Source organism: Ursus americanus, chromosome 4, assembly GCF_024610735.1.
Source record: "Ursus americanus isolate L20-20 chromosome 4, mUrsAme1.1.p, whole genome shotgun sequence".
Lineage (NCBI taxonomy): Eukaryota > Metazoa > Chordata > Mammalia > Carnivora > Ursidae > Ursus > Ursus americanus.
Genome location: NC_142130.1, coordinates 95387979 through 95402548, shown reverse-complemented (window position 1 = coordinate 95402548; position 14570 = coordinate 95387979). Strand labels below are relative to the sequence as shown.

The following is a 14570-nucleotide window of genomic DNA, read 5'->3' as shown; positions in this document are numbered from 1 at the left end:
CTATAAACATTTGCTTTATACTTTTTCGGAAACCGCGTTGTTAGGTATAGGCAAGTTCACAACTACTATATTTTCCAGGCAAATTTATTTACTTTATCATTATAAGTGACTCTCCTTATTCTCAATAAAGCTTTTTCTTCTCAGGCCTATTTTGTCCATTATTAATATAGCTAAACCAGCTTTCTTTTACATATGTTCATTCCACATATGTCTCATCAATAGCATAGCATATGCGTGTCTTAAAAAACTAGACAGTCTGATAATATATGTATTTTTTTCAAATCCATTCATATTAACTGGACGGTTTAGTCGGTTCAGGGTATTTACAGGTATAACGGTGGCTAATGTACTTTGCATACACTTCTCCATGTATATTTTGTGCTTTCTTTTCGTCCTGTTTTGTTCTGGGTTGAATCTTCTCGTCTTTCCCTTCAGCCTTCTTTGTTTCATTTTATTTGTCCTTCTTTCCCCCTTATTCCATTTTTTCTTCTTTGGGGTTGGACATCATCAACAAATAACTCTATTTCTTTTTTTTTTTTTTTTAAGATTTTATTTATTTATTTGAGAGAAAGAACGTGTGAGAGAGAGTGTGAGAAGGAGCGAGGCAGAGCATGTGTTGGGGGGGGGCAGAGAGGCAGAGCGAGAAGCAGACTCCCCGCCTGATGCGGGACTCGATCCCAGGACCCTGAGATCATGAGCTGAGCTGAAGGCAGACACTTAACCGACTGTGCCAGCCAGGTGCCCTTCTGCTAAGTATCTTCTAAAAATCCTTGCTTCTAGGGGCGCCTGGGTGGCTCAGTCAGTTAAGCGTCCAGCTCCTGGCTTTGGCTCAGGTCATGATCTCAGGGTCATGAGATCCAGCTCCGTATCGGGCTCTGGGCCAGCCGCTGTGATTCCTTCTTCACTTCCCCAGATAGATACTCCCACTTCACTTTTGTGTCTGAGGATTTCCCAGGTTTTCCTGCAAATTCGCCTCTAATTTTAAAGAACGTTAACAATACATAGTCTAGCCAGCCTTTTCCGTTTTGTAGTGGAAGCATTATTTCAGGGTATCTACTCTGCCATATGAACAGAACTCTGTTGCCTCTTTTTAACATATAATACTAGTATATTGTTTTCATTATATTACAGCTACTCCCCTTGGTAAGCAATTCTGATTTTCCACTTGTATTCATGAAAGAAGTGGTAATGTGGCCTTAACTTCAGAGCCAGTTTGATTCAGTGGTTCAACGATGCCAAGAAGAACTGGGTTTCTAGTCTTCTCTATGCTGTCATTGTTGATGGAGGAGGCTTCTTTATCTGGAGCTAGCTTCCTGGTGATGGAAAGACAGCGGTCAACAATTCCTGAGACTACTCGCTTCTTCCTCCGAGCGCAAGGAAGTGGGTCTCTGCGAGTTCCCTTAGAAGAGGGAGAAAACCCCCAAACCTCCTTCCCTAAGCCCCACATCTCACTGGCCATAAGCGGGTGGTATGTTTATCCCTGAAGCAGACATTCTGGCGGGAAGATGAAGTTGCTGAGCCAGAGCCTGGCTCCCTGCTCTCCTCCAGCGCTGAGGTCACGGGGTCTCCCCAGGGGGCTGGCCGGCTGCCGGGAGGTGTGGGTACTCCAGCAAAAATTCCATGAAGCTGTCAAGAGAAGGAGAAATGCATGTTGAGCGCATAACCCGCAGAAGAGGGCTGAATATAGAGACACACATGCCACTGGTGTGCAGGTGGACATCAGGGGGTTGCTGGAACAACGGTGTCATTCCTAGACAGCTCCAAACACACCACCAGAACAGAAGTAAGAGACGTGCGGCAGGACACAATCTGACCTCTCAGCTGTACGTGGTCCTGGAACGTCTTCTACTAGGGACGGCCCGGACACCTGTGAAATAGGAGAGGTGGGTGGTCCCCTTTGTGGATCTAAGGGTGGGAGCCAAAAGACAGGGTGGGAGAGAAGAAATTACTAGGAAAGCCCAGCTCCCAGGTCAAGGAGGCATGTGATTTGGAATGAATTAGGTTTTCTTCCTATTCCACTTTATTGCAGAGCAATTCATGTTGCTTTGTGTGTTGCAAACAGCACTGGAAAGAGCTTCTGAAGGGCAGGGAAAAGCCAAGCCTTCTGGACTAAGGGTTATCTTACCCCTTTCTTCTCCGGCGTCCCTTGCCCGCGGTGCGTGGGAAGACCTCTCCCCACTCCTGGGGGCGTTGGGAGGGTGGGAGGAACTTCGGAGCTGAAGGCAAAGAAAGGCTGGCCCAGGCGGGCTGGAGGGTCCTTGGCGCACAGCCCTGTGTTATCGGCGGTGGAGCCGGGCCAGCGGTCCTTGGGGCCTGGCTCTCTGGTCCGGGAGTTCATGGAGCAGCGGGGCTCGCGGGGGACTCCGTCAGTGCTCTCCAGAATTCCCTTCCTTAATCCAAACTCGAAGCGCTCACAACAGGAGCGGTCCAGGGGACGAGGGGAGGGACACACGCTCCTCCCAGCCCTACAATGCCTCCGGGGGGTGGGTGGGGAACGAAGCCCGGGGCGTCACCGGGTCCCCCGAACCGGCCGGAGCCCGGAGCGCTTCCCCGGCTTTTCCTGGCGGAAACTCCTCCTCCTCCCGCCGCCGCCCCCGCCCCAGCCCCAGCCCCAGCCCGGGGCCGCCCCGCCCGGGGCCGCCGCACCGGCCCGTCCCCTCCCCCTGCCGGAGGTGACCCGGGACCGCGTTTAGGGGTGTCGCCCTGAGCACTCGGATACCGCCTCCCGGGATTAAAGCGAGAGCCAGGGAGCGTCGGGGACTTCGGCGCCGGACAGAGGAAGACGAGCTCGGCGGGAGGCGGAGGAGGCGGAGGAAGAGGAGGAAGGGCAAGGGGCGGAGAGCGCCGGGCTCCGGAGCGCCGCAGGTAAGCGGCGCGCGGCCGGTTCTCCGTGCGGAGTCTGGGGTGCGGGCCCCAGGCGCGAAAGGAAGGATCTGGGCGCTGGGGGACACCCCAAGCGGCCCCCGCGCTAGGTGGCGGCGGCTGGACGTGAGGCCAGGTGTGAGCAGCGCGAGCGGAGCAGGTGCGTCTCCCGCCGGCGGGACGCTCCGGGCCGGGCCGGGCAAAGGCCCTCGGTGGGGCTGGAGGGTGCGCCGCTCCGAACGCCCCTCTCTCCGGCCACCGCGCTGGCTTCGCGCGGCCGGGGCACGTTGCTCCGGGTCCCTGGCTCTTTGATCGGAGTAGAAGTTGCCTCCGGGTCCCTCGGGGTCGGCCCCCTTGGCCAGAGTCGGCTCTTGGACCACCTGCCTCCTGCGGCCCGGAGCTGGGGAGCAGGGGTGCGCCTCTTCTTTTGGGGGACAAGGAGGACAGAGAGTTGTCTATCCGTTTCTTTGTTTCGGGAAAATCTCTGCAGCTCCGGAGTGTTACCTGAACTCCTTCTGCTTCTTGGTTCCCTCCCGAGGTGGGGAGAAACTGGAAACTCGCTGAGATTCCGGGAGCGATACGGCCGGCGCGGCGGGGACGGCGGAGAAAGGCTCCCGGAGGGGCCCCGGGCGAGGCGCGAACGGCTCTGCGGTCACGGGGAGGGACTGTCTGCAGCCCGGACCCCGGCGGTGGCGATCAGAGCCAAGCTTCCTGGGCACCGGGGTTCCGCAGGAGCCCGACCGGGAGTAGCGGCCCTGGCCCCGGGCGTGCGCCCCCAGCCAGGACAAGACTGGGCCCCAGGGCGCTTCCGTCCAACGCACGCCGTCCAGCGGGACTCGGGACGGTGGCTGAGCAGCGGAGCGCACCAGCCTGGCAGTGGATGTCTTGCCCACGGTCTCACGGGCCCTGCGGAATAGCCTTACGGCCCCAGAGTTTGTGCTTCCAGCCCCAGAGGGCGGCACTTGGGTGCCCGGAGCCCTGAGGGCACAGCGCGGTGGCCCAGAATTGCGAAGCCCGAATCCCTTTCCAACGCACAGGCGGCGGGCCTGGTGAAGATGAATCCTAGTGGCTCGCAGCCCAGGGTTTACCGGGTGGGCAGGCGCTAGCCAGGGGCTCGGCCCTGAGACTGCGCCCTCCTCCATTCCAACTGGCGCGGTGGTCCTGGGACTAAGATGGGGGCACCCAGGGGCGCGCTGATCCTTGCGTCAGGGAACTGGCAGCTGTTAGAGGGTCACCCGAATCATGGAAAATTACAAAGGCTGCCAAGCGGAGTTCCAAGGTGTTTAGGAAACCCGAAGTGAGAGGAAGCTTGTTGACTTAGCCTGTGAGGTCGGGGAAGGTTCTCCAGGAAGTGAGGCGGGTGCCAGCCTACCCTCAAGGCAGGTGGCCTCTGGGAATGTGGGCAGAGACTACCCAGGCCCAGGAATCTGGGGGTGCAGGCACCCAGGCTGCCCCTGCTGACAGAGGTGGAGGGAAGCCTGGTCACTGGGGAGTTGCTTCTGTTTTCCCAGCTTTTCCAGAGGTGAGGCCTGCCTCCCTGCCCCCCGCACAGCAGACCTTGTAGGAGGTTGGGGTTATCTGGAAAAGCAAGGGCACCACCAGGCAAGCACACTTAAGCTCCCCAGTTGGGGGAGCCCCCTCCACTGAGGATTTGTGCGGGGGACATCTGTCATTCAACACTTTACCCTCTGTTTTTGTTTTGTGTTTTGCTTTTAAATATCAATGGGTGGGCAGCATGGGCCTTTGTTCTTGGCCTCAAGCTGCTTTCCTCTTTAGCATTCCCAAGGTCAGCCTTCTCCTAGCAAGGTTGTGCTGTTGCCAGAGGCCTGGAGACGGCTTGGAGCTCGGGTCTCACACCTTTGGCTGCTCAGCCTTGGGCTCAGTCACTGGTGTTGTAGGAGAAAATGTGGCCACGGTGGTATTGGAATAACAGCAAACGTGGATGAGACACTTTCTTCCAGCCAGGTGTCATTCCAAACTCTTTATAACGTCCTTCACTTCACTGTGAGTCAACTGAGGCAGAGGCAAGATGCTTGCCCAGGGTCCTGTAATCCGTGGGAAGCCATGGGGGCGAAGCTTGGCCATCTGGCTCCGTAGGGCTCTGGCCCGTCCTGTGACTGCCTTTTCCTCCAGGAGATTGGAATGTCACAGGTACCACTGTGGAGGGCCAGGGGAGCTGAGAACGGGGCCCAAGGAATCCTCATGCGGCAGGGGCTTGCTGGCGAGCCGGGCTGGTTCCCCCTGCCCACAGGCCCACCTGCGCTCTGTGCTGAATCTTCCAGAGTGACCTGGGCTGGACTGTCTGGGACTCCTTGATGTGGCAGTGCAGAGGGCTGAGGTCCCTGGCTAATGGGGCGATGAGGGACAAGACTCGGGTCAAAACGTCCCTGTAGACAGTGCAGCCAGACACATGTGGGCCTCCCAGGAAGTGAACACCAGGAATCCAGGCTGGTAGCGCTCACTCTTTCCCATCCAAACCTGTGGCTGGAGTCCTGGGAGAGTTTTGTGATCATATGGGGTCATTGCTCCGGTTCCAGTCACTACATCGGACTGACAGTGGAGCTCACTTCTCTATTTTTCTAAGTCCTCCAGAAAATCTCAGGTTTGGGGGGCTGGGAGCCAAGTCCAAGCCTTGCTAATGGGGGCAGGAAATGGAAAGGAAATTGACTGGGTCGATTTAATGGCCGATCAGTTTTGGTTACTTAAGGATTGGAAGCTGGTCTGCTAATGAGGTGGGTAAAGGGGGGTCTGGAGAGGACTTGGGGTCTTCGTGCTTTCCCACCTCTGCTCTGGATCTCCTGGGGTCACCCCACTCCCACAACTGCTGAGCCGTTGCTGCTCTTCCTTGCCCCCCCCTTTCCAGGGCATCTGCAGGGACCCTCTGACATTGGGTCTGCCCCAGGACAAGTTGGTGGCCTCTGGGGATGGAGTGCAAGGGCATCACGTGAGTCCCATCCTGGCTTGGTTCTGGGGACCCTAAAGGCCATCTCAGGGAGCCCTGGCTTGCAAGCGTCCAGGAGTAGTGGGCCTGGCTATGGAGGAGGGGACTCGTACGCTCTGTGCCGGTGACCATCCTGGTCCCAACTACATGCAGAATCCTGGGGAGTTGCAAAGGGCTTGGCTGATCAAACAGGCCATTTTAGGGGACAGCCTAGAGGCAAGGCTTGTGGTCAGAAAGGAGAAGAGCCAGCCTGGGACTTGGTCTGTCCTGGCCATTGGACAGTGGTCGGAAGCAGAGGAACCAGGATGTGTGGAAATGTCATGGTCAGCCTTAGAGGCATCGAGGGAGAAAGACACTGATTTTCTGGTGGGGATGTGGGCAGTTACTCGGATTGTGAACAGTGTGGACTTTGAAGAGGGAAGGTGGCTCAAAGATATGCTTGTAGGGGTGCCCGGGTGGCCCAGTCGTTGAAGCATCTGCCTTTGGCTCAGATCGTGATCCTGGAGTCGTGGGATCGAGTCCCCTGCTGAGCAGGGAGCCTGCTTCTCCCTCCCCCCACCCCCACCGCTCTCTCTGTTGGCACGCAAGCGCGCGCTCTCTCTCAAATGAATGAATAAGATCTTAAAAAAGAAAATAAAAGACAAGACATGCTTGTAGAGGTGAGTCCAGGAGGAAGACGATAGAGCTTGCTCTGGGTGAAAACTCCAGGCATTTCGTCGGTGTGGACGGCGCTCGGCGGTGAGGCATCACCGGGGTGTGTATGCAGGGGCCGAGCGTGCAGAGATAGCACAAGAAAGCACGGAATGTTTGAAGGGCACAAAGTGTTGGCAGGCGCCATGGCTGAAGTCTGGAAGTTCATGGAAGTTCACGCAGGCGCAGAACTGACGGAAGGATTGGGAGCTCACGTGGAACCAGGAAGAGGCCTCGACAGAGAAATATCTTCAAGTGAGAGCTGAACTGGGAGAAGAAACAGCCCAGGTTTCACGAGAGCACGAGACCCAGTGCAGCGTCCCTCACGGCCGCTGCTCCCCAAGGAGCCTTCCTGGCGGGACACCGCACCTGACCTCATTTCAACCCTTGTTCAGAGCTCAGGGGACACGGAGCCTGTGTTTTCTAGGGATGTCAGGTTTGGAGTTCGTTCTGCGAGTGTCTGACCACAGGCAATAAATAAAAGATCATCCTGCCTGGCCCCCCAGCCAAAGCTCAGTTCTGTTCTAGAGCGTGCTTGGACAGCCCACCTTCCAGTATTGGATCGAATGTTTCTCACTTGGAAGAACGCTGTTCTCTCCAAGGCAACTCATCAATATTTAAACTGGCATTGTTGGAAATTTGGTTTTCCCGGGTTGAGTTAAAGCTGCCTTCCTGATCTTGCGGCCCTGTGGATCCTGCTTTCTTTCATCCTTTGGATTTGCACCAAAAAAGCTGAATCTCTTTCGCACGTAACCATCCCTTTGATACCGGCAGGTAAACCTTCGTTGCCATCGTGATGTCATTACTGTGTGCCCATCATGTGTTGGCCGTGGTGCTGGAAACAGACACACTCGGTCCTTGAAACAACGCTGTTTACTGATTATTCCACAGATGGGCTGGGGCGAAGTCTTTAACCCTTAGCCGTGGCCTTTGCACGGTCTTGGGACTCCTCCCTCCCGGAAGGACCTGGGCGCCTCTCTAGTGGGCCTGTCACGTTAGGTATGCAGTCAGTGTCGCACCTGCTGCCGTGAGGTCACCCACATCCTTCCTGGGAGGCTGGTTTTGTCCAGGTGCGAGCTTCCCAGCCTGCCCTCTCTCTCAAATTCCGTCTTACTCATTTGGCCTCTGGAACTCGAAAAATAGTGGAACGCTTTCTTGTACGCTGCAGAGCTTAGCTTGAAAGAAAGCAAGAAAAAAGGATCCGACCCCATTCCTGCCCTAAACAGTTTGCAATCGCGCTGGGACAATGAGGCATTCATAGCAAAAGAAACGTGGAAGATGCAGGCAGCAGCTCTCCTGAGGTGAGGTCTCTGTCTCTGCCTCTGCCTCTGTCTCTGTCTGTCTCTCATTCTGGTGTGAAGCACTGCGCAGGCCTTTCGTCTGATCGTCTTAGACTTGCTTATGCGGGACTGTTACTTAAACCCACCGCTGTCCCGTACAGGCGTCTAACCGCGCTTTGTATCTGCAGCAGGATACGAGGGCATCTTTCCGTCTGATGTCATTTTATGCCGTGGTTGAGGCCTAAGGGGTCTCAGTGGCCACTTGTTTATTGGATGGGGAGTTTCTATTGGTGTTGCTTGCTTTGGAGTTTGAAGGAGGGGCGACAGGGGTCAAGGACGGTGGGGCCTCGTCACCCTGTCACACCTCCATCACACCCCCCGGCGTCTTGAAGGCGCCCAGTGGGGCTCCGTGCAGCCCTTGCTGGTGGTGAGCAGCGAGCGCAGCAGGGACTGCGTTATAGGGAAGACCTGGGGCCCCTGGATGGGAGGCCGAATCTGTGAGCTTGGCCTCATTTGCATCGGTTTGCTGGTTTTCAAAGGACATCTCCAGGAAGTGCTTGCTGAGATCCCCAAAGAAAAAGCTCTTGTGGTTGGAAAGAACTTCGTCACGTCATGGGGCGCAGGCAGGTCTCCACCGCTCGGGACTGCTGAGCCGGGCCGGGCAGGTGCCGGGATGACTCAGCTCTGAAAAGAGGCTGGAGTGACTGAAACCACGGTGTTGTGTTGTGTGACTCAAGGGGGCCGTTCTGTCCGTGCTGGCGCGGGAGCTGGCCAAGCACAAGGAGGGACGAGGAACTTGGTCACACATTTGCTCTTCTGTCACTTGAAGGAAAACGGCTTTGTTATGGCTGGCTTTCCGGAATCAGGGACAGTCATCCGTGTCCTCTAAGTGACAGGAAAGAGCATTTGAGAACCAGTGTCATCTCACTATCCCGGCGGTCTTGCTCTGTCCAAAATCCTGCTGCAGGGACGTACCTCACTGTGGAGATGCCTGCGGTTTTGTGTCTGTGTGATCTGTTTTGTTTTGTGTGTTTTTTTGGACGCACAACCTTATTTATGTAAATGCGTGTGGTTTGTTTTGTTTTATTATTTTTTTAAGATTTTTTATTTATTTGACAGAGATAGAGACAGCCAGCGAGAGAGGGAACACAAACAGGGGGAGTGGGAGAGGAAGAAGCAGGCTTCCAGCAGAGGAGCCTGATGTGGGGCTCGATCGCAGAACGCCGGGATCACGCCCTGAGCCGAAGGCAGATGCTTAACTGCTGTGCCACCCAGGTGCCCCCAATGTAAATGCGTGTTTTGAACATGAGCCGGACCCAGTGTGGCCCCTGGTCGTGTTGGATGGTGGTCGTCCCTGCAATCCAGTCCCAGAGGGAGGCACTTCCCCTTCCCTGCTTTCCGGCCAGAGAAATTACAGGCAGCCCGGCTCCCATCTCCTGTTCCAAAGTCCACGGAGGCCCATCTGGGCGCCCTGGGTGTTTCTGGCTCTAAGGTTTTGTGGGCCGTGGGATCTCTGGACGAGATAGGATTATCCCGTGATTACTTCTGGGTCCTGTGGCTTTTACTGCATCATTCATGGCCTCGCCCGCCTGAGCGCCTTCCTTCCCTGGCTCCCTGGTCTCCCGCTGTCAGGGACCGCAAATGGATTGGAAGCGTGGATTTCGAGCGCTGCCCGATCCTTCCTTTCAGAGGGCTCTTACACTGGGAACGCCGCCAGGGGGATCGAATTCTCATTTCCTGAAACTGCACCCAGACCTCGAACTGGTGAGACAGCTCAGAGGTGCGGGGAGTTGGAGACCAGAGGGCTGAGAATGTTTGCTCTGGGCAGGATGCTTCGGAGAGTAACCTCAGGGGCGTGCTGCGATTTTTTGCCCCGCATGGACCGGAGTGGAGTGGGGTACTGTCCTGACATCTTTAAGGAGCAGACACAGGACAGGTGTATTAATAGGTGGGGACCACACCATTTAAAGGCTTACACAGTGACCCTCCCACCTGTATTTTGGACAGTTTTCTTTCCTCGTACCCAGAAAGGTGTTGACCTTTTATTTAAACTTAAAAAAAGTCTCAAAGCTATCAATATGAACTCATTCTTGTATTTTTTTTTTAATTAAGTAGTCTCCACGCCCAGCCTAGAGCCCGACATGGGGCTTGAACTCATGACCCTGAGACCAAGACCTGAGCTGAGACTGAGAGTTGAACGCTTAACCAACTGAGCCACCCAGGCGCCCCTTCATTCTTGTATTTTAGCTTTATGTGAAAAGTAAATAAGTGACCTGGTGCATTTTTATTGTGACCTATTCATTGGAGGTTTCCCAAGATTAAAAAGCCAAACTCACATTTTTTATTTATAGCAAGTTAATGTTTGTTGTGGGTTTTTGTTTGTTTTTGGTTTAGCGAGTCCCATCATCATTGCGCTCTGGGGATAGAACGCAGCAAGTGGGCTTAGCGGGTTCTCTCGCATTTAGCTCCACCAGCTTCTGAGAGTTGATGGACTTGGGACTTTGGGAGAAATACCAGATGCAAATCTGCAAACCTGCAAACCTGCAAATGCATATCAGTCACCTCCCCCCCGCCCCCTGGAGGCAACATCTGTCGGCTTTATAATCACTTTTATTTGTCTGCAGCACATTCCAGGCACGGAGAGCTACATCGGTAATAAGTCATTTCACACCCCGGCAACCCTGTAGTGGCGGCTCCTCTTACCTCCTTTTGCAGATGAAACCACTGAGGCCCGGGAACACTGATGTGCCCCAGGTCCCAGAGGTCATGGGCTTCACGACCGCACCCTGCTGCCTGCTGCCGTTTGAGCCCCGACTGGGTGCCCGGCGCCTTACAGGTGGTGTGAAGCCCAGTGCTTTCTCATCGGGAATGTGGTCTTGTGGATGCAGGACCTGGAAGGCTGTTTCTTGAACTATTCTTTGATCATTCCAAGACAGCAGGGAGGGGCGGAGAGAAGCTCTTCTTGTGCTCTCAGGAGGAAGAGTGATGCCAGAATGGAGGCATTCCATGCTGATGGTTTTTCTAGAAATTACTGTTAACTGTTCACAAACATCGGCAAACAACAGATTTTACCGCAAACCTTAGAAACTGTCAAAATGGTTAGTTCTGAAATGTTTTCTTTTCTGGGTTTGGGGTAGTACGTGAAGAAATGGGGGCATGTGGGTGTTTTATGGAATTTTTCCCCCATGCGTTTGTTAAGAAGTGGGAGATTCCACGTGGCTTATTCAGAAAGTCAGGTGTGGTTTCCATCTGGTGCACAGTTCTGGACCACCTGCTCCACGCTGGGTGCCCACCCCTCCTCCCCATGGACCGTCTGCAGGAGTGAGCAAGGGGCGTCTCATGGCCTGCTGTGGCTTCCCTGGACCCCATCCTTAAATCCTTACCCGAATGGGACTGTGCCCAACGCCACATCCATTTTTGTCCCAGCCTCTGAGAGCTGCAGGCGCCGGCCTGATGATGCCGCTGGGGCGTGACAGTGCCTTGAGTTGACCCCGGGTCTTTGCCCCCCTTTAACCTCCCCCGAACTTGAGGGTCAGTGAGTAGTCACCTTGTGCCCACTTCTAGTCCCTTCCCTGTGTCCTCCGTTGCCAGAGGCAGCCTGGCAGACGTCTCGGCCGCGGCGAGAGCTTTGTTACCAACAGCCAGCCCTGGACCCCAAGGCAGGCGAGCCCCAAGCTCCTTGCGCCTGCGTTGTGTGGGGAAGAGGCGGGCGAAGGTGAATTCCAAGGTGAATGAGGGAAAACTGCTATTTGCTCCGGAGAGAGCTGACTCTCGTCTAGAACGTCTTCTAGTTCCTTCTCCGTGTGTCTCCTAAGAACTAACTGGTATCAAAATCACAGTCTTATCGTTCGTTCTTCTAGGTCATCTTGGACGTCCCACGGCTTTGCCATTACCTGATGCGGCTGATAAAATCAGGATGGCTTTAAACTCAGTAAGTGGTTAATTATTACCTTCCCAGTCTTTCCTTTGTTCCCTTATTCCCGCTGTTATTTTCCGAAATGTGTTGGGCAGCATTTTAAGAGCTGGCTGCGGGGAACGCGTGTGCTCCGTGGGTGCTGGTCAGGGCGCCTCTCTGTTAGGGTGGGTGGGAGTGGGTCAGGGTGCAGGCACACAGCGGCTGCGCCCCCAGAGAGTGCCCCAGAGCTGTCGGGTGGGTATGGGCTATGCACTGCTCACCTGGGCCTCTTCTCTTCCTGCCCTGTGGGTGAGTTTCGGGGTGAGCTGTGGGGACAGCCAGGGGTGCAGGGGTGCCGGGAGGGAGTAAGTCCCAGGGAGGAACAGGTGTGTGGGGGCATCACTGGCCAGCACACCCCTGGGCAGCCCAACTTCCGGATAAACCGGAGAGGCCGTGATTGAATGTAACATTGGGCTGACTGTCCCTCTTCCTGGATGCCCCCCGCCCCCGAAACAACTCTGGAGACAAATGCAGTTATCTTTGTTCCCCATTATATCTCACTGGTTCATCTTATCCCTGGGAATGCGTGCATGCAATACAGAGTTGTGGTTAATAACCAACATTTTCCGTATCTTGTATCTGGAAAATAGCCCTTTTGCTTTTCCCTCTTTAGCTGTTGCTGGTTTTTATTTTCACTGGATCCATTTTAAATGTCATATCCCCTGCACAGGACTTTGCCGGGACAGACTGCTATGCCTGCCACAACCTTTTTGGGGTGGGACAGCATGTTCTTAGATGCTTCTGATAGAGACCAAACCCATGTGCTACTTTTCTTTGGCCTTTGGTGCCCTGTTTAGATTAGAGATTACACTGTTTCCCTTTCTGTCCACTGCTGTGGTTCAGAGTTACCATCTTCGGACTTGTGAAGGAGAGCTCCGGAGAGCTCCGGTGAGTTATTAAGCAGAGGTGAACTCTGGCTGCCAGCACTTGGCTCGTTCCTGTATAATCTCGCTTCCCTGGAGGCCTCATTTCAAATGCTAAGCATTGCGTTGCCTGGGCTCAGAATACCAGTCCTATCTGAGACCACGGTCAACAAGAAGCAGGAGGATAAATGAATGAGCAGGAAGTTTGAGGGGCCCTCAGATAGGAGGGCAAATGTGACCTCCCTGCGTGGCCTTGCCAGTGGGTGATTGAGGATGGCGGGAGCAGGGGACACGCAGGCTGGCCGGCGCGGTCCCGGGTGGCCGGCTGGGGCCTTGCAGGGGCAGCCAGAGAAAGCAGTGTTTAAGTGGGCAGAGGGCGAGAAGGGCATTCCAAGGAGATGGATGGGCTGGAATAAAAGCTGCCGCTGGGGCCATACCCCCATGGGGTGTGCGCAGAGACCCAGCGGCTGCAGTGCCCTGGGAGCACCTCATCGCAGCTGGACAGCCGTGGCTAACTCTTTAATGTCCCTTAGCAAAGGGTGATGCATGTCCTAAGGGAGGTGGAAAAGGAACTTTTAGAATAACATGTATAGTGTGAACCTATCACTCACATTCCTCTCTGCAAAATGGGTCCATGTGTCACACCTGCGCCATCGTAGGGGACTGCTGTCATTATAATCTCCATCTCAGGGTTTCGGTGTTGACTCCTGCCCAGACTGCTACACAAGTTTTCTTTAAATTTTTTTCTACTAAATCTCAGTGTTGACCATTTACTTTCTCTTCATTTCAAAAAATGGTCAGTAAACAAACAAATATAAAAACTGTTGACAATTAGTTGAAAGTTCTGGTTAGTTCTTAGTCCAGGTAAGTTCAGTGTTCAGCCCGATAAGAATCTGCAGCAGCGTTTTGGCCCCTTGTCTAAGTGTGACGGACGCACGCCTGACCTCGAGGGTTCCTGGGGTTTTACATCGTTCACCTTCTCTTTCATTGTTCAGGGGTCACCGCCAGGAGACGGACCTTACTATGAAAACCACGGATACCAGCCTGAAAGCCTCTATCCCGCACGGCCCGCCGCGGTCCCCAGCGCCTACCCGGTGTATCCGGCCCCGTACTACCCGCCCGTGGTGCCCCAGTACACCCCGAGGGTGCCGACGCACACTTCGACACCTGCCGTCCGCGTGCAGCCCAAGTCCCCTTCGGGGACCACATGCACTGCAAGTAGGACCCTTTTGCGTTTCTTTCCTACAGCAGAACCGGCGTGGGGGTCCGTGTTCTCCAGGGGGCTCTGTCGCTCACTGTCCTCCGTCTGCTGGGGCTGGCCCCATGCCCTTCCCCTCTCCCTCGCTGTCACACCTGTCACTGCCCCTCTCCCTCCTGCCTGGGGCCCTTGGAGAGCTGTCAGGCTGCAGAGCGCCTTCCTTCACTTTCCTTAACTCTCCTGTCCCAGCTTGGCCCGTACCACCACCCGAGGTGGTCTTCCCGGCCGGGCCTCTCTGCCCTGTGCTTGCCTGTGCGGCTTGTCGAGGCATCACCCTGAGTGAATGGTGAGCTCCGATGCGGGGGTCACCTACCCACCCTTCGTTTGTGGCGCTGTTCCCTGCATACCGCAAGTCACATGTAAGATGCTGGACGAGGGCTTCGCGCTCAGCGAATGGAAGTGTGGTGTGGTTGGCACTTGGAAGTATGTCTGGGCTTTAAGGGTCTCGTGGACAGAGCAGTGAGGGCTCCAAGGGCTGATCCCTTCAGAGCCATGCGCTTCTTTCTAACTCTTGTTCAGCTCCTTTCTTCTTGAAGCTCTCCGAGTTTTTGTTTTTTTTTAAAGATTTTATTAATTTGAGAGAGAGAGCTTGCACGCATGGGCAGGGGTCGGGGAGGGGCGGAGGGAGAAGCCGGCTCCATGCTGAGCAAGGTGCCCAAGGTGGGGCTGGGTCCCGGGATGCTGGGATCATGACCTGTGCCAAAGGCAGACGCTCGGCCGG

At 55.1% G+C, this 14570-nt stretch overlaps 2 protein-coding genes across 8 annotated transcripts in view; one reads left to right on the top strand and one right to left on the bottom strand.

Moving 5' to 3' along the window:
* Positions 1 to 523: 523 nt before the first annotated feature.
* LOC148110307 (uncharacterized) lies at positions 524 to 2659 on the bottom strand. Of its 2 annotated transcripts, none has more exons than XR_015724278.1 (3): positions 2126 to 2659; positions 1453 to 1626; positions 524 to 1313 (listed from the first exon to the last, which is right to left on the bottom strand). XR_015724278.1 is itself a non-coding variant. In XM_087861811.1 (3 exons), the coding sequence occupies exons 1-3, from the start codon at positions 2336 to 2338 to the stop codon at positions 1557 to 1559; spliced, it is 336 nt and encodes a 111-aa protein (XP_087717937.1). In that variant the 5' UTR covers positions 2339 to 2659; the 3' UTR covers positions 524 to 1556. The 2 variants fall into 2 exon arrangements, 1 of the variants encoding a protein (XP_087717937.1); XM_087861811.1 differs by adding an exon at positions 1815 to 1867 and having other exon boundaries at positions 524 to 1626.
* Positions 2660 to 2765: 106 nt separating this feature from the next.
* Positions 2766 to 14570, top strand: part of TMPRSS2 (transmembrane serine protease 2) — a 32885-nt gene continuing 21080 nt past the window's right edge. Inside the window, exons 1-3 of one of the 6 annotated variants that reach the window (XM_045813491.2) lie at positions 2766 to 2865; positions 11634 to 11704; positions 13587 to 13809. In XM_045813491.2, the coding sequence (XP_045669447.1) occupies positions 11690 to 11704; positions 13587 to 13809 (238 nt within the window). In that variant the 5' untranslated portion in view covers positions 2766 to 2865; positions 11634 to 11689. The other 5 variants (XM_045813493.2, XM_045813492.2, XM_045813494.2 and 2 more) reach the window with 5 other exon arrangements.

Excerpts from the sequence above, each read along its gene's own strand:
- LOC148110307 (XM_087861811.1), bottom strand. The coding sequence starts at position 2,338 with ATGAACTCCCGGACCAGAGAGCCAGGCCCCAAGGACCGCTGGCCCGGC. Across the intron at positions 1,868-2,125 it reads GGACGCCGGAGAAGAAAGGG|GTGTCCGGGCCGTCCCTAGT; the intron begins GTAAGATAACCC and ends CCTATTTCACAG. Across the intron at positions 1,627-1,814 it reads GGACCACGTACAGCTGAGAG|CTTCATGGAATTTTTGCTGG; the intron begins GTCAGATTGTGT and ends TTCTCTTGACAG.